The 23148-nt window shown below is 40.9% G+C and overlaps 1 protein-coding gene across 11 annotated transcripts in view; it reads right to left on the bottom strand.

The window, feature by feature from the left end:
• APBB2 (amyloid beta precursor protein binding family B member 2) overlaps window positions 1-23148 on the bottom strand; it is a 343676-nt gene that overhangs the window by 123580 nt on the left and 196948 nt on the right. For 4 of the 11 annotated variants that reach the window (XM_034771095.1, XM_034771094.1, XM_034771089.1 and 1 more), the window contains 4 exons: window positions 7261-7469; window positions 1458-1520; window positions 954-1039; window positions 591-651 (listed from right to left, as the gene is read on the bottom strand). In XM_034771095.1, the coding sequence (XP_034626986.1) occupies window positions 591-651; window positions 954-1039; window positions 1458-1520; window positions 7261-7469 (419 nt within the window). Of the gene's footprint in view, window positions 1-590; window positions 652-953; window positions 1040-1457; window positions 1521-7260; window positions 7470-18804; window positions 19005-23148 lie in introns of those variants that run through there. The other 7 variants (XM_034771090.1, XM_034771093.1, XM_034771096.1 and 4 more) reach the window with 5 other exon arrangements.

Raw genomic sequence — 23148 nt, 5'->3', positions numbered from 1 at the left:
ATAAGTGTATTAGAAAAGCACAGCATTAACCGATTGCCAGGCAGGCTAGGTGCCATTACCACATCAAAACACCAGTAACAACAGAACCACATAGAAAAAAAAAAGGGGGGGGCATGAACAAGCACGAACAGTGAAAGCACATACAAGACAAAAAACCCCTAGAGTCGATTGGAGTAGAGATGACAAAGGAAGTTGGCCCATGGGATCGTGGGATACTTTGGTGGACTCCTAGGACCTGAGATGCAGGGGCTGCGTCAACACTGCAAGGCAACAGAGCTCAAACCCTGGGTCTCAGCTTGACCAGGGCTCAAACCCTCCACCCCTGTAGGGTCCTTGGACCGTCGGACCGAGCCCAAGTCTGATAAATTTGCATGTAGATGGAAGGGAGTCCGGGCTTACACTGCAGTATACACATACTCTTAGAGACTCACATACTTAAAATCTATGTGCATTGTGCCAAAATATTACCATTTCAACTAACATCTTGAGGGGGTATTTAAGTTTAAACCTAGAAAACAACTTGCTACCAGCATGCATTGTTTACAATTACAAGCTTAATTGCTATCCTATTTAAATATTTTCTTACAGACCTTGGCTTCAGGATCACTGTTGATGCTACAGGAATCATCTTCATTAGACTGTGGAGCATTTCTGTTATGAAAAAATATTATTATTAATTATTTGTAATACCATAGCGTCTAGGAGCCCTAGATCAGAACCCCATTGTGGCACTGTACAATCATAGAACAAAAAGATTGTTAGCTCTTTGGAACAGGGACTAAGTATAAGACAAGAGACAACAGATGGATACAGACAGACAGGGGAGTACAAGGCAACAATGAGACAACATTGAATAAATATTGATAAAACAGGGTTTACGGTCAATATAGTTTATAGCACAGCACAACATATTCAAGCTGGCCACTCTATGGAGATTTCTTAAAACAACATACCTGAGCTTCAAAGACGCATAGCGTAATGTTGCTCCCTCAAATTCTTTTAGACTGGGGTCTGGATTCACTGTGGCTGCATGAAGGTCCTAGAGATAAACATACCATTATTAATACATTATTAGGCATGTGATACAGCAAATTACCTCTAATTTCAAAGGGAAATAAAATCCTCCCTGCCAAGAAGCATACAGTGTTTCCGGATAAAGTTAAAAAAAGGCATGCATATATTTTCAAATTACTTTTCATTCAGTGCAGGCATCTTATTTTTACAACATGATATTTACCCTGTTGATTTAGACTGAATCCATTCTAAGTGCAAAGATCAGAAAATGGCAGCATGTTTGTGTGCTAGATATCCCTAGCAATACCCCATTTACTTTGGCCTATATTATGAATGACATTCGTGGAGCAAAAAAAAATAAAGAAAAGAAAAAATTACAGCCACGGCCATGCAAAAACAAGGGTAATAGTATTAAATATTCTAAAATCTAACAACATACTTGCCTTCCAAATGTCACTATTAATCTTTCCCCCATTCAGTACAGCAAAATCACTCCATGGCTGTTTCTAGACATATAATTATTCACACAGGAAGAAGCACATTGATAAAAAAAAAAAAAGAAAAAAAAATACAAGACACTGTTGTTAGCATTGATATTTACAGGATGGGTTAGGGAACAGATCACCTCAAAACTTCAACTAGTTAGTCCACTATACAATGGCATTTGGATGGGGTGGGGGGGCGGAGGGTGAGGGGTTCAGGAGGAGATGTTTCTACAGTTACTTACCAAAACAAATGATTGGAATAAGGAAAAGTTAATATGAATTAAAAACAGACAATGAGATTACTCCTTAGGTATGATCTTGAAAGCAAGCAAAATGAGTCTGAATGTGAATGTTGGCCATAACTGCTATGACCTGCTACAAAACAGCAATTCGGAGAAAAATGGAATTTCCATTTCTCGGGGGTTCATTTGTTGAGTATTCTAACTCTAAATATAGCGTGAACTGGAAACACTGAAATACAAGGCAATGTACAGCATAAGGGTCAAATAATTTCGAGATCACAGGAAGAAAAAAGGTCAATGGACGGGAAAAGGTGACTAGTAGGGAGCACAGGCAGACTTCTTGCAACAAAAACAATTCTGAACAATCTAACACAACTTCCTTGAGTGTGTGTTTTTTTTTTAAATAAACAACAAATGTCCTTAACCTCATTCAAAAGTCTATAAGGAAATTGCTATATAATCCATCAAATGCACATTTTTAACACTGTTACAATCAGTATCAGCAAGCTGAGATATGCACTGGTTTCTGCAAAAAGTGCCAGAGGGCAGTCATTTAACATTATGTCTGCTCTACAGGTTAGGAGTGCGATTTCCTGGCTCACATGGAGCTAGCATGAGTATAAATAGTGGTGTAGCCACAATAGCACCGGTAGCAGCACCACAGGCGTGGCTTAGCTGTGCCGAGTACGTACTCACTGGTTTCAGGCGAGTGCGTACTCATCTCCGTTGCCACTATCTGTGCTGCCATGGCTACACTGCGATTTATACTTGTGCTCGTTCAATGAGAGCTAGCACGAGTATGTGTACACAAGCAGGGGGATCACAGCCCCAGCTCATAGGATAGACATAGCTTAAGTGCCAATCATAGGGTCCCTATTCTCCTTCTCTCCACAGGATATGAGTAACTCCCATGGACTTGAATAGGAGGTACTCAACTGCTGTGGAGGGAGAATATGATATTTAGATGACATTAGACCATCTCTTTCCTCCCATTAAATTCCCCAATATTAAAAAGGTCTGTTCAGGCTGACCTACTCCAAATTAACACAACCTAATTTTGAATTAACTTGTGCTATGGATCCCTGACTTTAGGAGATGTTCCTGAAACAGCCATGCTGCAGAAACTCCTGGACAGAACAGCCTCTGTGGTAGCTGTCATCCTGTTAAACTGTACCTGGAATTTAGTGGTAGTTAATAGGATCAGCACAGCTTTCCCTTGGGAACTCCTAGCTTTTAAACTATTAGCCTATAAGAGCCATAGGTCCTAGGACAGGGGAGACCCAGTAGAGAGAAACTTTGCTTCCTGAGGATTCCTTAAGCTCCATACTTTAAAGGGACCAAACCACCAGCTCCTGCTGTGGTGGCAAGATACAGCCCACCCCTGAGGGAAAGTGAAACCCTGCGGTTTCCTTTGCCCTCCACTGGCTATTCCCATGTAGGGGAGAACATCGCACTAAACTTTAGTATAATATAAAGAAACTAATGAAATTCAGACCATCAGTTAGATCTTTTCTGAAAATCTATGGTCCAAGTACAAAAGGATTAATTTAGGGAATTCACCTTAAACCTTCAAAAATGCTAAGATTAAATACAAAAAGTATCTCCCCATGTTCTGCTGATACTGCTGAAAAAGGCAACAAGATAAAAATAATCTCAAAAATTTGGAAGAGGATATTTTATATGCTGAACATAAAGGTTCTCAAATAAATGTATTCAATAACTTAATGGAGAGTACGCTATAAATTGTTCATGGCCAAAACAGCTTTTCAAGATATTTTTTTAAAAAGGTATATAAAACCCACATATTTAGTATTATTTACCATTTTCTCTTAACAGGTCGCAGGATTTTTCAAATTATTCTTAACCTACAATTACACCAGAGCCATTTCCTGTGCTGATGAAAATGGCACAGGAGCATCTGCTGCTATAAAAGCAGGGAAAAAATGTCTTGCAACCAACAAAAAACCACAATAAATTTGAGAACACACTAATTTTTTTCCACTTTTTTCAATTTGGACCAATGTTTTTTTGGTTATTTGCATTAATAGTGTTATTTTCCCTCTACCCAATGTTTCTCTGCTTCTCCGTGTTGGATTAACTCATTTTCCTTGTATTAAATATCCATATCAAGGTATACTATGAAACAATACCTGACTTTTGTCTTTGTTCCTTACAAGCCTTCCTTAAGGAAATCTGTCAAATTAGAATCACTTTCAACTCAAGGCTATTTTCTACTGATTGAAGCAATGCTTCAGAATATCGCTTTAGTTAAAAGACAGGGACACAAAGAAAAATAAATGAATGAAAAAAAAGGATCTTTAAAAGGGTAAGAATATTAGTTGTTGAGGAAGAAAATATATCTGTTTATTTGAGAAACCTGAAAGGCTGAACAGCACAAATAAACTAATCTCCAGTAGAGTGTAAGAGGGCTGGGGGTTTCTAACCAGGGAAGTATGGTAAAGATAAAGCAAACTCTTGTGAACTGATGGAAAAAGATAATATTGGGGCTGAACTGGAATGTCTCCTGTATAGTGGTACTTTATTCCAGCTCACTCTCTTTCATTCATCTGAAACCTGTAAATCCACCAACTTTTTCTACAGAAGTTATATGAATCTTGCCACAATGCAGAGGAATGAACTAATAAGCCTTCCACACCAAATTATTCTATACCAAAATCCATGTATTCAGTGAAATGTTTAACTAATGATATCACAAATTCTCTGATTAAATAAAAACACTGTAAGCACAGAATACCATTCACACATTTAACAAAAAAATGCGTATGGAGCATTCAGGGTGGGCTACAGCCCAACAAAAACAAGGGCATTCTCCTGAGACCAACACTATCCTCGAGTTGCCCGGAGGTACTGAGGTACTTACAGAAAAAATATCAAGTGCCAATTTGAGACTTGTGAAAATCCAAAGAAAAACATAAAAAGGAAGGTGACACAGACTAGACTTTGAATTCTATGGTTTCTATTGGGGGGGCATGGATCAGCATTCACGTTGCACTTCCCATCAGTACCCAGCCCAACCCGGGGAAGCTAATGATCCAACCAGTGGACCAGATTCGGTGATGAATCCTAGTCACGTGCCATCTGAGGCACGTTGCACATACGCTAAGAAGATTAGTTCATCATAACATTGTTTTTCTTTCCTTATCCCTCTTGCCAGAACCAAATAAAACTTACTGGAGTCCTCCCTCAATTCCATCTTTTATTTAACTTCAAAATTCCTGATATCGCTGTGACATTTCACTTCAGTTAGCCAAAGTTGCCACAAGTCAACCTTCCCTTCCCATCCCTTTCCTCTCAGGGCCTCAGCTACCTGCCTCTACAGTGTTCCCAGACCTTGCCAGTCCAGGGACAAGGTCCTCCTATCTGAAAACGTGTGCGGTATCCTATTACACTGCTGCTTCAGCATTGGTCCAATCCAAAAATCAGCATTACTTAATCATCATGTGTTAGAAATTTGCAAAACAAAATGGAGAAACTCTTGGAGACAATTTCCTATTGCAATTTGGCATCGACCATATTTTTACATAAAATTTTATTCTAGAAACATACCTAGAGACTCGTTAAAATATAGATTAATTGTCTGAGAACTTTCTGGTTGAAATTATTATTATATAAATTCCTATGTAGAGACTTCTACACTACATTCTATGTTCCTGATCTTGCAAAGGGATCTGCACAGGTATAATGCTCTGCCTGGGCGGATACCTTACAGGATTAGTGCCCACATTGTATCAAAATCTACATGGCCCTCTCCTATGCACTGGATATTTGGTCTTGGCATGACCATTCATAACAGCTTTTTCAGGATTTTTAATATATTGGATCAAAACCTTTGTTTTCTTAATTCACAGATTTCACATGCTACTTTAATGTGAAGATCAGAAAAAAAACTATTCTCCTTTATCATGGCAAACCATTGTCTGTAATGTTAAAGTTTAATATTAAAAGTAATTCCCAAATGTTTTAATAGCTTGTCTACACAGTAGGGTAATACTGTCTACAGAGAGTAATTTCTAAAGTGCACTAATGTGTTGCAGATTAATTGGTCCATGTAGAACTTCCTGGTGCACACCAAAGATTCCCTAGTGTACTTTAACATAGTACTGTTTCAAACAGCATTACTTTAAAGTGCACCAGCAGGGTCTATCCAGATCAATTAATGCACAACTCTTTAGTGTGTTTTAGAAATCACATACTCATAAAATGCATCACCCCACTGTGTAGACAAGCCCTAAGATACTTGTCTGTCATATTAAAATGAAAAATGTCAGTCCTACAATTAAAAGTTACTTTACCATCAGTGAAAGAAAAAAACACTGAATACACAAATTCATAGTTATAAGTCAAAACCTTGTCCACAAAGTTTTAGAAGGAGACAAATCATTTATGACTGAGTTATAAACTTTAAAATACAGAAATTTACACTGGAAACATGGGTAGCACTTTAAATTCAGCACCCCTGTAATTCCTCTGAATTTCAGAATTATCTTAGAGGTAACAGATCACTCTTCATCCTTCATATCATTTCACTTTGTCCATTTAATAGTCAACACGTCCGGCATATAGTGAATTCCAGAGAAGTCTTGACCGATGTGAACCACAACTGAAATAGTTCACACACTAAGCATAACTTCACTCATGTGAGTAGTCCCACTCAAATCATGCAAGTGATGTTACACATATTTAAGTGTTTGCCTGGTCAAGGTAAGCCGAGCATATATATATATTTCAAAAATTATAAATGAACTGCATTTTTTCTAGTTTACTGTTTCATTTGGTATATTTTATATTTTCATGTACAGACATCAATAAGTTATCCCACAGGATTGTCCCAGAAATGGGTATTTTAGTGGGTTATTACCATTTAAAAATATTTAGCAAGTTTTCTTCTTTTTCACAATGCTTGAAGACAGAGGGCACCCTGTTTCTAGTTTAAAAATTCTGCACAAAAGAATGATGTTTGTGCTCAGATAATTTTTCTGGTATGATTCTAAAATGCTTTCACTTTAGAATGCTTTGTATATTTAATATAAGCTATACATTCAGTAATTACCGACTGAACTGTAACTTCCAATGTGTTTGTGACACTCCTAGCAACTGAACCACTAAGAGAAGATGTAATTACAAAGAGTCTAGCCAAGAGACTGTTAATGTGTAAATATTTTATGTAGCCTGCACCTGTGTAATGAAGTATTGCTTCAGTACCCTAGGGAATCTTAATCATTTCACATTAATCACACATACAGGCTGTCTATTTTTGTACTAGATATGATGTCTCCTTTCATACTACACATCCAAATCTTTAAGATGTTTCATGAGACAAAGGCATTAAAAACAAAAAATATTTATGATTTATTGTCAACAAACAGCTAAATTTAGAGATGCTAACGTGTAGTGGATTCTAAAGCTTGTGTTACTAACTGTTTTATGTGCAAGCAACTGGTTGAAAGAGATCCTAATTTCTTTTCAATACTCAGTAGTAAGAGGTCACTACATTTTACCTCAGTTTCTGGGGTAGGAGATGGGGTAATAGAATTAAGTGATCCTTTCCTTGAGCTCTGAAGATCCGTTGGTATGGAGACAGGACGTTCCCACTGGGTTGTTCCTGTTGGTATGTGCCAATAATAGGTCCCAGCAATGTCATTGATTTTTTTCCAGCCAGGTGGCAAGTCGGGGTCGGTCTGAAATGAGTGATCGCTCCATATATCTGCTGAGAAAGGAAAAATAAACCTGTATTATTCAACACATTAAATGCTTTTTAGAATTCCAGTTCTGGTCTTGACTCATGTGATGTAGGATTAGTACTGCTCTTGCTCTTTATAGAAATAAACGTCACAGAAGTAAATTATACAGTATTAAGCATTGAGTTAAAGATGAAATGGTCAACATGGTATGAATTAACCTACAAAGAGGAGGACAACAAGATGGACAGCTTACATAGAGATGCATTAATACAGCACTTACTTGAGATCATCATTCAAACTACCCCCTTTAAAATCCAACCATACCGAGGATATAACTGCAGGTACATTAACAGAGAATATGCAAAAAGAAGAACAGGAGTACTTGTGGCACCTTAGAGACTAACAAATGCATCCGAAGAAGTGGGCTGTAGTCCACGAAAGCTTATGCTCTAATAAATTTGTTAGTCTCTAAGGTGCCACAAGTACTCCTGTTCTTCTTTTTGCGGATACGGACTAACACGGCTGCTACTCTGAAACCTGATAGAATATGTAATTAAATAACTTGGCAATGTGATGTTGTTCCCTGCCTGTCCCCTTCCTCAGAACTCCCTGATCACCCTCAATACTCACAAAGGGAGCATTCCTTTTGACAGTGAAAATCATCTTACAAAAAATAATTACACACATGCTTTCATCAATATGAAACTAAAAAAATTAATTATTTAAAATGGTGAACAGTGGGAAAACCATACACCATTCCATATTGAAAACTGGTTGTCTCAAAAGTACAAATAGTTTTGAACTGTTGATCTTACACAGTGGTAAAAGAAAAATCCATAGGTGAAATCTCAGTCCCATTGAAATTAATGGTAAAACTCCCATTGACTTCATTGAGGCCAAGATTTTGTCCTACAGACCAAAGATATCTTCAGATTTTATGTTGTTAGGGAGATCTTTATTGACCAACTGCCGTCAATAAAGATCCCATAGTGAATTTCATAGAGTGGAAACATTAACTCTAGTAACATGACCATGTTCCAGCAAGGGCAATTATTTTCTACTTACATGTTTTCTTGCAGTTATAGATGGACATGGTATTCTTAACTTTCTGTATTAAGCTCCTGAACATTGCTATTGTGTACTTTTAAACAACTGTTGTGTTCCATCCCAGAGGGGACCAAATTGGGACAATAAATAGTTTCCTCTTAGTGTTTGGAGCTATAGATAATGGGGAATTCAGGAACAAATAAATTGTCATAGCAGACCTGACTAGTGATCCAGTAACTTGACTGTGGCATTAGTTAGTACCTGAGGCTTCAAAGGAAGGTACCAACCCCCTCCACTCCCTCCTCCTCCTCCCCCCTACCCCCAAAATAGTGGTCCACTTCCCCATAAGGTAAATTTCTTCCTAACCCCTGGCTGGCTTATGCCCTGAAGCATGAAGCTTTGCAATATTTATATTAACGAAAAATTCTTATGCTAGCTATGTAACTGTGGAGGTTTTCAGTATATATATATATATATATATATATATATATGTCTATGCTTCTTTAATCATAAACTCTTGGCCTCCATCATATCTTGTGGCAACAAGCTACACCATCTAAAAAATATTTTAAATGTGTTGCCTATTAATTTAACTGTTCTTGCATTATGAAAAAAGATACATAGGCACACTCAATTCACTTTCTCTACCATTCATTATTTTGTAAAACTCTTAGTCATCATTTCTTAGTCTACTCCTGGGGGAATTCTGCACATCTGCAGATGTGCAGAATTCATCTGTCTCGCATAATTTTGTATTTTACTGCATAAAAAACATTTTGCCTAAGAAGTGCTCCAGTTCCGCCTTTTGCCCACCAGAGGCTGCTGTGGCGCTAGAACAGCTGGTTGGCGGCCTCCGGTGGGCAAAAGGCAGAACTGTAGCACTTCTTAAGCAAAATGTTTTTTATGTGGGAAAATACAAAAGTCTATGCCCATGGCTGCAGAATTCCCCCAGGAGTAGAGTTCATCACAGAACCCTGCCCGCGGAGCCAGGTTAGGACAGAGTGGGACAAACAGAGCTGCTGGGGGGGAGGGGGTCAGAGACTGGGGTTCAGAATAGTTAGTGAGGGGGACAGACTGGAACATGGGCTCAGGATCTAGTGGGGTGACAGCATTGAGCCTGGGGACGGGGGAGAGGGGCTGCAGAGACCTCTGGGGATGAGGAATGCGGGGACAGGGGCAGTCCTGCCTGACTGAATGGGAGAGGCTTGGGGTCAGCCAGGGTCTGCATGGGAGAGGCTTCCCAACACCCTAACAATCATATCCCTCCCCCCCAAAGGAAAACCTCCCACTCACACCCAACTCCGTCCAGGCTCACTCCTAGGCTCCTTCCCTCTGCCTGAGCTCCTCTGTTATCCCTGACTCCCCCAAGCCTTAGTACTGCTTCTCATAGGTGCAGGAAATACAGTTCTGTATTGTAATTTAAATGAATTACACAAAGTTCTGTATTAATATGCCTAGTAAGGAATCTATTCATCAAAAAAGAAATCACCGGAATCTTTTTTTGGGGGGGTCTGTATTGTTACAGACATACTTGCTGACAGCTCCCCTCCTTCCCCCTCAAGGGTGACTTGAACTGAACACAGTGTTCCAGGTGACTGAAAAGAGCTACAGTGTTTTTCCAGTGGAGCCGCATACTGTTCCCGAATCATTAGTTTATTATTCCTGCAGTAAGATGAGCAAATTCTGAGCTGAAGAGCTCACAGACCTCCAACTACAAGACTCCCATTAATATTTAGTTTTGAGTCACCTCTGTTATAAGTGAAACACAACTTAGGTCCAATATCTGAGAGTCCTTAACATTTGTGTAGTAAGGTCAGGAATATCTTAAATATTCCAAATATTTGTTTACTAATTCTATGTTCTATCCTGTATCACATTCAAGTATCTCATTTCATTCTCCAAGGCCTTCCACAATTTAGCTTCTTCCTATCTTTCTGTTCTGGTCTCTTTACTTCGCACACTCCCTCTTCGCTTAACCCAAGCAACTTATTATTGAGAAGGGGATAGTTAGATCAATAAAAACAAGAAACATTGCACAAATATTTTCAAAAGCTGACCATGTCATGCTCACCAAAAATAGCTGCGTGCTACAGTGACACAGAGTTTGAAAAATCCAAACCAACACTCTGAGGTATTGGTGGCAGTGCTGCTATTCTTCAGAACCAGATATAGAAGAGTAAATTGAAATAGCTAATTTATAAAATCCTAAAGTAGCAAAGTTGCATCAGAGGCTATAAAGAAAACATTGGACCTTTCAGTGCATACTAGCATGAAAAGACAACCAACTTGCATTGTCATAAAGAGAAAAAATTAAAAGCTTAAATTTAATGAATACTTTGGCATAGTTCAGTTGTAAAGAGTAGGGGGTTGGGATACTTCACACTTATTTAGGGCTCATTCCCCTTTGAAGTCAAAATGGGAATCTTTGAATTGATATCAGTGGGTGTTGGATCAGGTCCATGTGTTTTTCAAAGCATTTTATGAACATTACCAATTAATCCTCAAAACTCCCATGACAGGCAGACATTATTATCCCTTTTACAGAAGCAGGCACTCTCATTCTTCCCCTTCCTTCTTCTAAGTGCAAGCCTATGGTCTCTCTAACCCATCCCCTGAGCTGGGTGGAATGGCTACCAAAGCAGAGAGATGGAGATGTTAATCTCTCACCTGACAGAATTGAAGGACAAAGTGCTCTGTTAGATGGGACTCAGAACAAAGAGTCCTTGTGAAGTGCTAAACAACTTCTGTGAGAAGGTGAGGTCATTCTGCCCTAGTAGGAAAGGATCCACAGTTCTTTTGTTTACTCTCAGGCTGTGGTTGAGGATGGGGTGTTTTTTTCTGAATTTGCACATAATGAATAACTAACTTCAGTCAATTTTATAATAATAGGAAATATTTTATTTAAAGTTTTTGGACTCAATAGACTACAAGTTCACTGATCTTCAGAAGTATGAGGTTAGTGTTAACTATTGTTCATATAGGTCATCTTAGAAAAAGTAGCCTAAAGTTGCTTGTGGAAATAGACCATCATCAAATGCCCCTGCTTGTTCTACACAATATACAATAATTAAATGAAGCAGAACATAAGTATGGATAAAATCATTTTTTAATGTATTATACTGATAACGTGCATCAGAGTCCTGCACTTAGGAAGGAAGAATCCCATGCACTGCTACAGGCTGGGGACCGACTGGCTAAGCGGCAGTTCTGCAGAAAAGGACCTGGGGATTACAGTGGATGAGAAGCTGGCTATGAGTCAAGAGTGTGCCTTTGTTGCTAAGAAGGCTAACGGCATATTGGGCTGTATTAATAGGAGAGCTGCCAGCAGATAGAGGGAAGTGATTATTCCCCTCTATTCGGCACTGGTGAGGCCACATCTGGAGTACTGCATCCAGTTTTGGGACCCCATTACAGAAAGGATGTGGACAAACTGGAGAGAGTCCAGCGGAGGGCAATTAAAATGATTAGGGGGCTACGGCACATGCCTTATGAGGAGAGGCGGAGGGAACTGAGCTTATTTAGTCTGCAGAAGAGAAGAGTGAGGGGGGATTTGATAGCAGCCTTCAACTACCTGAAGGGGGATTCCAAAGAGGATGGAGCTCGGCTGTTCTCAGTGATGGCAGATGACAGAACAAGGAGAAATGGTCTCAAATTGCAGTGAGGGAGGTCTAGATTGGATATTAGGAAAAACGATTTCACTAGGAGGGTGGTGAAGCACTGGAATGGGTTACACCTAGGGAGGCGGTGGAATCTCCATCCTTAAAGGTTTTTAAGGCCCGGCTTGACAAAGCCCTGGCTGGGATGATTTAGTTGGTCTTGGGGTTGGTCTTGCTTTGAGAAGAGGGTTGGACTAGATGACCTCCTGAGGTCTCTTCCAATCCTAATCCTCTATGATTCTATGATCGTTTGAGATTATTTCTGTTGTAGTTTGAGATCAAAATTATCACACTGTGCAAATACAAAATGTTACTTTATGCTTATATTGAGTGATTTCTTCCAAACCAACCAACCAAAAGTAAACACATATTTCTATGCATTTGGGTAGGTTTATTTACCATGCAGTATGTCAGAATGAGTCATGATCTACTGCAAGAATATATTCTTAAAGAGACTTCTTCCCTAAAGTCTTCCATATGAAATGGATAAGGATAATAACCACAGGGCAAGAAAAAAAAAGATCCATTCTGGATTAGATTAAGCAATAAGCACAGCCACTATAAATAAATGCTATAAAAATTCCTTGCTAGGGTCTTTCAAAGGGGCTTGGTGTTTGTGTGTTTTCTGTACAACTCCAGCATTCCTTTGGCAAGGAAGATTTTAGCCTTTCTCACTATAAAGATGTCCTTTTGAATGAGAACTAGTGCTGGCTGCAGAGAAACAAAATGAAACTATAGCTGTACATTTGAAATCCAGGCCCCAAAACCCTGCAGGTTCACAAGGACTGGAATGCAGTAAGAAACACCTCATTTTCATGTGTTGGTGAAGGCTGTACAAGGAGACTACACAGCCCTCAAGAACTTTGGAGATGAGCTCCATCGCAGCTGGAAGAGGGACATGGGAAGGCAAGAGCAGAGACAGCCAGTGGGCATCTACTACTCCTCCATATTCCATATTATCAGCTGAACAACGTTTGCCCACCAGCCATCATCCACTGGTGCCGCCAATTTTGTTCTGCTTACTTGCTCTGAGCATACAGCCTGGTTACTTTGTCTGAGAACTCTCTACCAGGATTTCACCCTCAGAAAAGCATGAAATGTCAATTCATTTCAATGAATTATAAACCCTGAAATCCGGTGCTGACAATTTCAGTATCAATATTGTTAAAGACTCACAGCTGATCTGATTCATTTGAAAGGACACGTCACAGTAATAGGGACCCGATACTTTTCAATGGGCATTTTGCCCAAAGACTGCCAATTAAGGCCTGGTCTAAGGAATTTGACCGGCATAGTTATTCTGGAATAACTATAATTATTCTGAAATAAAATAATTTTTACTCTAGAATAGTGTGTGTCTACATGAGGAGCTATTCTGGAATAGCTTATTCCACAACAGCGATGCCAGCCAATTGTCCCACATAGGCCAAGCTTAAGACCTCCTCTTCTGAAACCCTCTCTATCAAGTTTCACCCAGAAATAAATGTTTATGTCTGCATTTTTATATGAATGGCTGAAAAGGGGAGTTTATAATGGAAGAACTAATACTGCCTTAATTCAGAAAAGATGTAGCATCACTGTTCTGAAATTACCTATACCAAATAAACTGTTGCAAGAGGATAAACATTTAGAAAATATATTTGTATAGTTGTTGGGACGTTAGGCTGGAAGGGACCCTCGAACAAGGCAATTTGTATTTTCAAAGTGCCAAGTATAGTCAAGCCTGCATAAAATAATGTATTGCTGTTTTAGAACTCTCTCCTACAGCTGCCAGGCTCTACCACAGAGCTGATGAATAGCAGCAATAAACTCCATTCAATACTGTAGGCTATAATTTAGATGCTGAGTTTGGCAAAATGATTAGCAAATTTGGGAATAAATTTTTATTTCAAGGTACATTTATTTTAGTATCCAGTACTGGGTGAATACTGTAATGCTGATGTCTTAGGACGAAATGGAAACAAACTAAGTGCAACTGGATGGTAATGTAAACAGCATATGCATTTGGTGATCACCTTTGTAAAAACCAATATTTTTGTTGCTTGCTTTTTATTGCTGTTTCAGAGAGAAGGGACAACAATCCAATTGCTGCCATAATATGAATCATTCTTTAGCCCCAACAAGGCAGAGAACAAAATTATAACAGGATCTCTCGTGCTAGGCAAACTGAAAAGAGCAGGAAGTGGAGCCAATTTACTTCTCCATTGTTTTGCAGCATCATGAACATGCCTTTCGTTCCATGGCAATTGTCACCAGGCTGTCATACAAGGTCACTGATCAAAGTGGGAGTCATACCAGTGGCATGCAAAGATCACAGTTTTTGTACCTCACCACACTGTAGTTTACTAGTACCTGACCATGGCTTGCACCATTCTCAGGTAGAGCTCGGTATGCCTTGTGGAATTGCATAATTAAAAAACTAACTATGACAAATGACAGAAGCTTTTAATTGGTTCATGCTTTCCAGTGTAGGCAAGGTAGACTAGCTGTAAGTTTAGTATCAGTTAAGACATAAAACAAGCCTTTTAGAAATGAATGCACAAGTAAAAGGAAAGGATTCGTTATAATTGGGGGGTGGAGGGGAGAAACGTACAGAACGCTTATTGGGGGAAAAAAGAGAAGTGCAGGATTACAGCACAAAATGGGTTATGATAAATGAAAAAAGTCAAAAGAGAACATATATAATGCTTGAAAGAACAATATTTTATTAGCACTGTTTATAATAGGAAAAAAGAGTCGTATAGGTCCAATTAAGAAAGATACAGATATTATAACAAAAGAGGATGGAGAAGTATTAGCAGAGGTAATTAATGTACTTTGGACCAAATCCTGATTTCATTTACACTACTGTTGTCCAGACTAGCTCCACTGACCTTAGGAGAGAAAGTCTGGATTACACCTGTGTAAATGAGATCCAAACTTCCCCCTTTATGGGCATATTTATGTCAGGAGCAGATATTAAAAAATAGGTGGCTAAAATGCTAGTTGTGCCACATTAGTTGATTCAGGGTATTTTCTAGATATAGGCCAGAAATGCATCTTGCCACATTGGCAACAAACTCAACAAAACACCTGGACAGGATTTGATTCAGCTCTACATTCTTTAAGGAACTAATATTACTACTAGCATTAGTATGCGTTACTTAGCACAAGAAGGATACCACAAGACTGGTAATTATAGATTGATAGTGCTAGTTTCTAGTCTAAGAAAAATTATTAGGGATGAAAAGACATGTAACAAAAGAGAGAAAGGGTAATTTAAATGGATTGTGATGAACCTGACATTTCTTCAAAGAAATCTGTAACAAAGAATGGACAAAGCAAAAGCTATGACTTACCTCAGTTTCAGAAAAGTCTTTAGGGACCTAAAGCGAGAGCAAGTAAGTGTAAGTGTGTGTGTGCAAACTGAACCAGGGTTTTAAACTGGTCCATGAGATAGGGTCAGAGAGTTAAACCTATTCCATGTACATAAAATCCTTATAGAGCTCAACGGCTTGGCACCATTACATGGAGGTAATTACATAATGGTACAATCTGCAGTTAGAGACTCAAGGAGGATCTGGATCGGGTAAAGCAAGAGGATGAAAAATTGTTCTCAGTGTCAGGAATAGCAAGGTAGAGATTTACACAAAAGGGAAATGTTTATTAAATGGTTAGAAAAGACCTAGAAAAGCAGGCAGGAAATTGGTGAATAATATACTGTGTTACAGTACAGGACCACTGCACAGAGCCAAAGAAGTGCTGGGTCATAAATAAGGAAGTAGATTTCAAAATTAAAAGGTATGCTAATAGCAGGTCATGGTATGGTTGCATCTGAATCACTGAGTACTTAAAAACAAGAAGGATCCCACTTTTCAGAAAAGGGCAACAAGGTTAATACATGATAAAATAGCTACATTTCATGAGAAAAGATAAAAAGATTATATTGTATAATCAGATTCAAATACCTAAAAGAGCCATGCAAGGATTTATTTAAAAAATAGACCCTTTTTACTTCCAAGAAAGGGACATCACACTCACAATTGAAAAGTGCACGGAAAAAAGCTTAGCATCAGATCCTCAGCTGGTGTAAACTGACACAGCTCCACTGCAGTGAGTGGAGCTACTCCAATTTACATCAGCTGAGAATCTGGCCTTTAGTCTTAGGAAGGACGTCTTTCACAGACTGTTACTGCAATAAGGAATAGTTTGAAAATATAATGCAGTGAGACCAAATGGCTGTAGAAACAAACAGATACTTGTAAGCAAAAATATATAGAGATATAGATACTGGTATAGAAAATAAGTTTCTGAATAGCAAAATGTACTTACTATACAAAGATATGGACCTGACAGACCTCAATTCTCTCCTTCCTTAAATATATGCTTCTATCAGCCTCAAACCAGAATAATTGTCCTTCTACTGGATGGATACTTTGAATAAAGGGGATAGATTTGAAATTCAGGACTTGAGCCTGACTTTGATTAGCGTCAAGTACAGTGTAACCCCGCTATAACGCGATCATTGGGGTCCAAAATATTCAATCGCGGTAAATGCGGGGTCGCGTTATAGCGGGGTTCCACTGTACTTGTGTTCAGTTTGCAGCAGAGTGTGCGCCCCAGCTATCAGGAGGGAGCGGGGGGGAGAGAAAGAAGGGAGGCGTCCAGCAGGGCCAGCTTTAGACCGATTCGCCCAGGCGGCGGTCGTCTTTGGGGGCCCCGCTCCCCTGGCCAGAGCGCTGGCCGGAGTGCGGCAGGCCTGCAGCCCCACGACGCCGGCTGGACCTCCAGCCAGCGCGCGACAGCCCCGCAGGCCCGCGACCACGGCCGGACCTCCGGCCAGAGCGCGGCAGCCCCGCAACGCCGGCCAGATCTCCAGCTGGACCGCGGCAGCCCCGCGACGCCGGCCGGACGCTGGCCGGAACGCGGCAGCCCCGCAGCCCCGCCCCGCGACCCCAGCCAGACCGTGGCAGCCCCGCTCTCCCAGCCAGACTGCCACAGCCGCCGGGGCGGGCTGGGCCGGCCCTGCCGGGGACAGAGGTGAGAACCCCAGGGGCCCCCGGGTCTGCAGGGAGAGTCGCTCCTGCTGCAGCCGACGGGGCATGGATCCCAAACACCCCGTACCCGCTGCAGCCGCTGGGGCCAGACTCGCCCGGCGTTATAACCGAATTCACGGTATCGCGGGGCGCGTTATAGCGGGGTTCCCTTGTATATCAAAATCAAGAACTTTCAACTGTGACAAACAGTTTTGAGTTTGTCCTAAAGGCTGGTAGCACCTCTGGTCCGCAGCTGCCAACTTTCAAGCAGTAAATAAGCACCCTGACTTTCACAATAAGCCAAAAATCAAGCTAATCCCATTTCAAAACAAGGTCTAAACAAGCCAATCCCTAAGAACCCCAACACTCCATGTGACTAGATCCCCCACCGGCGTGCAGCCTGGGATTGTGGTGGACCTGCTGTGCACCTCTTACTCTCTCCTCCCCAGCCCCTGCTTGCTCCCCTTTTGCCCCTGCTTGCTGGGAGCCGATAAAAAAAAAAATAGAAGCAACAAGCAACAACCTACAATCCAACAACTAGCCAGCAAGCAACTCACAAGCCAATTAAGCCAAAAACAAGCCCAATTTCTGCATTTTTTTCATGGGTTTGGCATGTCTGCTTTGGTCCCATTGTGATGTGTTAATAGCTTTCAGGGCAAATCAGTAAAGCATTCTGGCCTATAGATATTCTCTAAGTCATCTCCTTCCATTCTCTTCTGCCATCCATTTCTCTCCACAGTAAATCCAATATCAGAGCCTGAGGACAATTCAAAGATGTTATTGTTGGAGGCCCAGTGCTGTTATTTCATAACACAGCTGTTCACATTCCAGCAGATGGTGGATACATACTATAAATGAAGGAATTCAATTGGAAAAATGTTTTGTTAGCAAAATAAAACCAGATTCTGCAAATCTTCCCTTGTCAGAGATAGCAAAGAGCAGGACTGCATTGGGACCTAAGGGCAGGATCTGTCCCGAAGTTTTGACAGCCTAGGAAAACAACAATTTAAAAACTGATCTCAGCTGGAATTAAACAAAGAATGAAGTCGCATACAATGAATTTCGGATATTATTTATTCCCCCTGCTGGACACACAAGTGGAAGTAGAAAAAAACAGAAGGGAGGAGGAGAAATGATGAGTCACAAGGAATAAAACAGTTTTGGGGAAAAAAACTAAAAATAACAATTGTGAAAAAAAATTCTTCATAAAGTTTTTAATCCTGGATTAAAGAGACTTTCCTTCCCCCTGCCTGAACCTTTGATAAAATGCATTCACAAAAAAGCAAATCTGCTTCAAGAGCCCAATCTATATCCTGAAGTCAACGGCAGATTCCCATTGACTTCAGTGGGGCCAGCAGTTGGCCCTCAACAGACACATATCTCTGCCCATTACACACACTGCAGTTCAAAGAAGACTTCAGAGGGAAAAGAGATGTGGGATAATTGAGGTGAAGCAACAGACAAATTAAGAAACAATTAAAAAACAAAACAGCACCATTACAGACCTGGATTCAGATATGACGTTTTAAATTGCTATGCTTGCTGTTCTGGTGATCAAACACACAAATTCAAAATCTGCATAATTTCAGACCATTTTCTCATCACTTTGCATGTGCTACAGTATAATCAACAGTACCACCTACCCTCATAATTCACAATTACGATGGTCAGCACGTAGTCTCTCCCAAGCATCACAGCAAGAAGCATGAATGCTCTCAGAAATAAATACAGCAAAAATGCAAGTCACTAGGACAAGTAGTTACAAATCAGACAAACTTGTCTAATTTTGGTAACATTACTCAACAAGGCGCGATGAACAGCCAGAAGCTGGTCATTTGCAGCAGTCCTTCCTCACAGCATGCAACTGGTTGTCATGACAACCCGCTCATCTCCCTTGCAGAATCTCTGTGAACAAGTCACATGTGTGTTGAACGGCACACAAGAGAAAGATTTGTTCAAGCTCCAGGGCAGAGTGGTCAGAAGTGGAATTTGCAGGGATGAGCATTACAGAGCCTGATCCGTGCCTTTGAAGTCAATGGAAACTTTGCTATTGACTTCAACAGGTGCAGGTTCGAGCCTTTAAACCTGAAGCAAAGAAGAGAGACAAGGTGGATGAGGTAATGTCTTTTATTGAACCAACAAGCTTTTCTCACTCACCAACAGAAGTTGGTCGAACAAAAGATATTACTTCACCCACCTCATCTCGCTAATATCCTGGGACCGAACCGGCTACAACTACACTGCATACAATCAGAGAAGGAGTCATTTCTCAAAAATTTTAAGAAAAGCTTGTGATGGATTTGGAGCTGCTCTGTAATAATCTATGGATATTATTGCAGCTGGATTCTTTAATGGTTAATAATTATATTGGTTGCCAATTGATGCTAATTGAATGAGTTGCATGTAATAGGATTCTAGTCCCAGAATCAGACATAACAGAATTAAAACTAACATGTTCGGTATCTTGTAGGGAACTCCAGGGTGTAGGGCATAGACACGAACACTGAGGGCAAAGCAAACCCTTGGCCACTTTTATTAACACAGTCAGTAAAGACAAGAAAGCACCAAACCACATAAATAAATAGCAGTAATACTGTACTGGGGATCTCTTTGGTGTCATTCCGTGCATGTCGTCATATATTTGCACCCTTCCTTGGGGACCTGGTGGTAAGAGACAAAGGACCAGCTCTGTCCCTGGCATGCAAAATGAGTCCATAGGTCTAGACCTCCAATGCCCAAAGGTTGGTGGTAGATAATAACAATGACGAGCTGAAGGGTCAATGATGGAAAGCTTTCCATCCAGCTACATTGTAGCGTGGCCTATTATAGGGCCTGGGTACTATCATTAATATTCATTCAGCTGCCCAGCCTCTCACGTCCATATCTATACTTGAGGGACAATACTAGATCCATTTGTTCTCACTTCCTACCCCTCTATACAGCTCAGCTGACCAGTTTTTCAAGAGGGTAGGATCCCAATTTGTAAACACGGGAGAACCAAAAGCCTGGAAACCTAAGACAAAGGGTTGCGGGGGGGCAGTAGCGGGGGTTTAAAAGCAGAGGTGAAAGTGGGCTGGTACAGCGTACCGTTAAGAAGTGGCCGCCAGTATCAGCCCGTACACAGCCACTGGCAGCACTTTAACATCACTGCCCCTTCCCCCCCACCCCCGGCCCCAGGGCTGCTGATGGGGGGAAGGGGGGGTTAAAAGGGGCAGCTGCTCCGGGGCTGGCAATTTATAAGGGGCCATGCCCAGATGGAACCCCAGGTGGTGCGGGCTGGGCAACGTGGAAGGGCTGGCTGGGGGAGGCTGACCCCCAGCCCCTCCCCCTTCCAGGGGCCCCCATAACGGTAAATCTTTTATATTACTTTCACCCCTGGATAAAAGTGACATTCCAGGGACGAGGGGAGTGGTTGTTGGGAGTCAATGAGAAGTGGTTCACCCAGGCACAGACCCAAGAGGCCAGGGGTCTGGCAAAGTACCTGCCTGGGATTTCTGCAACGGATGGCAAGCCTCTAGGTAAGACAGACACCTGTATAGGCCTTCTGTTGTTTTAAAATCCTTTATTTTCTTTTATGCTTTGCTATGTTTCTACTAGTAAAGTTACACAATACCTTAGTACAGTGGTTCTCAACCAGCGGTATGTGTACCCCTGGGGGTATGCACAGGTCCTCCAGGAGGTACATCAACTCATCTAGATATTTGCCTAGTTTTACAACAGGCTACATAAAAAGCACTAGCGAAGTCAGTACAAATTAGGGTGACCAGATAGCAAGTGTGAAAAATCAGGATGGGGGTGGGAGGTAATAGGCATCTATATAAGAAAAAAGCCCCAAATATCAGGACTGTCCCAATAAAATCGGGACATCTGGTCACTCTAGTACAAACTAAAATTTCATACACAGACAATGAGTTGTTTATACTGCTCTATATACAATACACTGAAATCTAAGTACAATATTTATATTCCAATTGATTTATTTTATAATTATATGGTAAAAGTGAGAAAGTAAGCAATTTTTTAGTAATAGTGTGCTGTGACACTTTTGTATGTTTATGTCTGATTTTGTAAGCATTTAGTGAGGTGAAACTTGTGAGTATGCAAGACAAATCAGACTCCTGAAAGGGTACAGTAGTCTGGAAAGGTTGAGAGCCTCTGCATTAACCACTGACAACAAGTTTTTAAAGGAAGATTGCAGGTACCAGGCCTGCTGAGTAACCACCATTGGTACACAAAGTGCTGTAGCCCTGGGCCCAGTCTAAGAGTGGGAGAATCATGGGATATCACCCCAGAGGGGGAAAGGCTCAAGGACTAAGTCTTGGAGGAGTTGCACTCAGGGTATGTCTACACAGCAATTAAACTCCCATGGCTGGCCCAGGTCAGCTGACTCAGGCCAGCTGCAGGTGTTCGATTACTGTGTCATCATACCCTCAGAGAGAAGTCAAAGATGCCCTGTAACCATGATCTATTGGTGGGAGCATGGTGGGATGAACGTGACTGGGAAATATACAATGAGCAACAGCAGCAGCAAACCCAACTATTGTAAAAGGAAAAAAGCAAGAGAAGAACTGTCAGACGTTCTTTGTGGAAAGAGTAGGAGAAGAAACACAGGAAAAAATTAGACATGAACAGCTCATTAAAAAGCAGAGTTCTGCAGAGAAAGGAAGTAAGAATCTAAAAAGATGAAAAAGAGACACACTTGGTTAGCTAGCTATACTCAGATGACCAGAAACTGGAGTAATAGTAGTAAATAGGATGAAATTTAATAGTGAAAAGTGCAAGGTCATGCATTTAGAGATTAATAACAAGAATTTTTATTATAAGCTGGGGACGCATCAGTTGGAAGTAACAGAGGAGGAGAAGGACTTCGGAGTATTGGTTGATCACAGGATGACTATGAGCCGCCAATGTGATATGGCCATGAAAAAAGCTAATGCAGTTTTGGGATGCACCAGACAAGTATTTCCAGTAGAGATAAGGAAGTGTTAGGCACTGGTGGGACCTCATCGGGAATACTGTGTGCAGTTCTGGCCCCCCATGTTAAGACGGATGAATTCAAACTGGAACAGGTACAGAGAAGGGCTACTAGGATGATCTGAGGAATGGAAAACCTGTCTTATGAAAGGAGACTCAAAGAGCTTCGCTTGTTCAACCTAACCAAAAGAAGGCTGAGGGGAGATATGATTGCTCTCTATAAATATATCAGAGGAATAAATACCAGGGAGGGAGAGGAATTATTTAAGCTCAGTACCAATGTGGACACAAGAACAAATGGATATAAACTGGCCATCAGGAAGTTTAGACTTAAAATTAAATGAAGGTTTCTAACCATCAGAGGAGTGAAGTTCTGGAACAGCCTTCCAAGGGGAGCAGTAAGGGCAAAAGAATATCTGGCTTCAGGACTAAGTTTGATAAGTTTATGGAGGGAATGGTATGATGGGATAGCCTAATTTTAGCAATTAATTGATCTTTGACTATTAGCGGTAAATATGCCCAATGGCCTGTGATGGGATGTTAGACGGGGTGTGATCTGAGTTACTACAGAGAATTCTTTCCTGGGTGTCGGGCTGGTGAGTCTTGCCCACATGCTCAGAGTTTAGCTGATTGCCATATTTGGGGTCGGGAAGGAATTTTCCTCCAGGGCAGATTGGCAGAGGCCCTCGGGGTTTTTCACCTTCCTCTGCAGCGTGAGGCGCAGGTCACTTGCTGGAGGATTCTCTGCACCTTGAAGTCTTTAAACCATGATTTGAAGACTTCAATAGCTCAGACATAGACTATGGATTTGATACAGGACTGGGTGCGTAAGATTCTGTGGCCTGCGTTGTGCAGGAGGTCAGATTAGACGATCATAATGGTCTCTTCTGACCTTAAAGTCTATGATTCTATGATAGGCATCATAATCCAGAACCAGGTGAGGACTCCGAGGAAGGACACAATTCACCTGCAAAGGTCAAGGAAAACAAAGGCCAGAATGAACCAGTGGGACT

The sequence above is a fragment of the Trachemys scripta genome, chromosome 5 (assembly GCF_013100865.1).
Source record: "Trachemys scripta elegans isolate TJP31775 chromosome 5, CAS_Tse_1.0, whole genome shotgun sequence".
NCBI lineage: Eukaryota > Metazoa > Chordata > Testudines > Emydidae > Trachemys > Trachemys scripta.
This window is presented reverse-complemented; position numbering and strand designations above follow the sequence as displayed.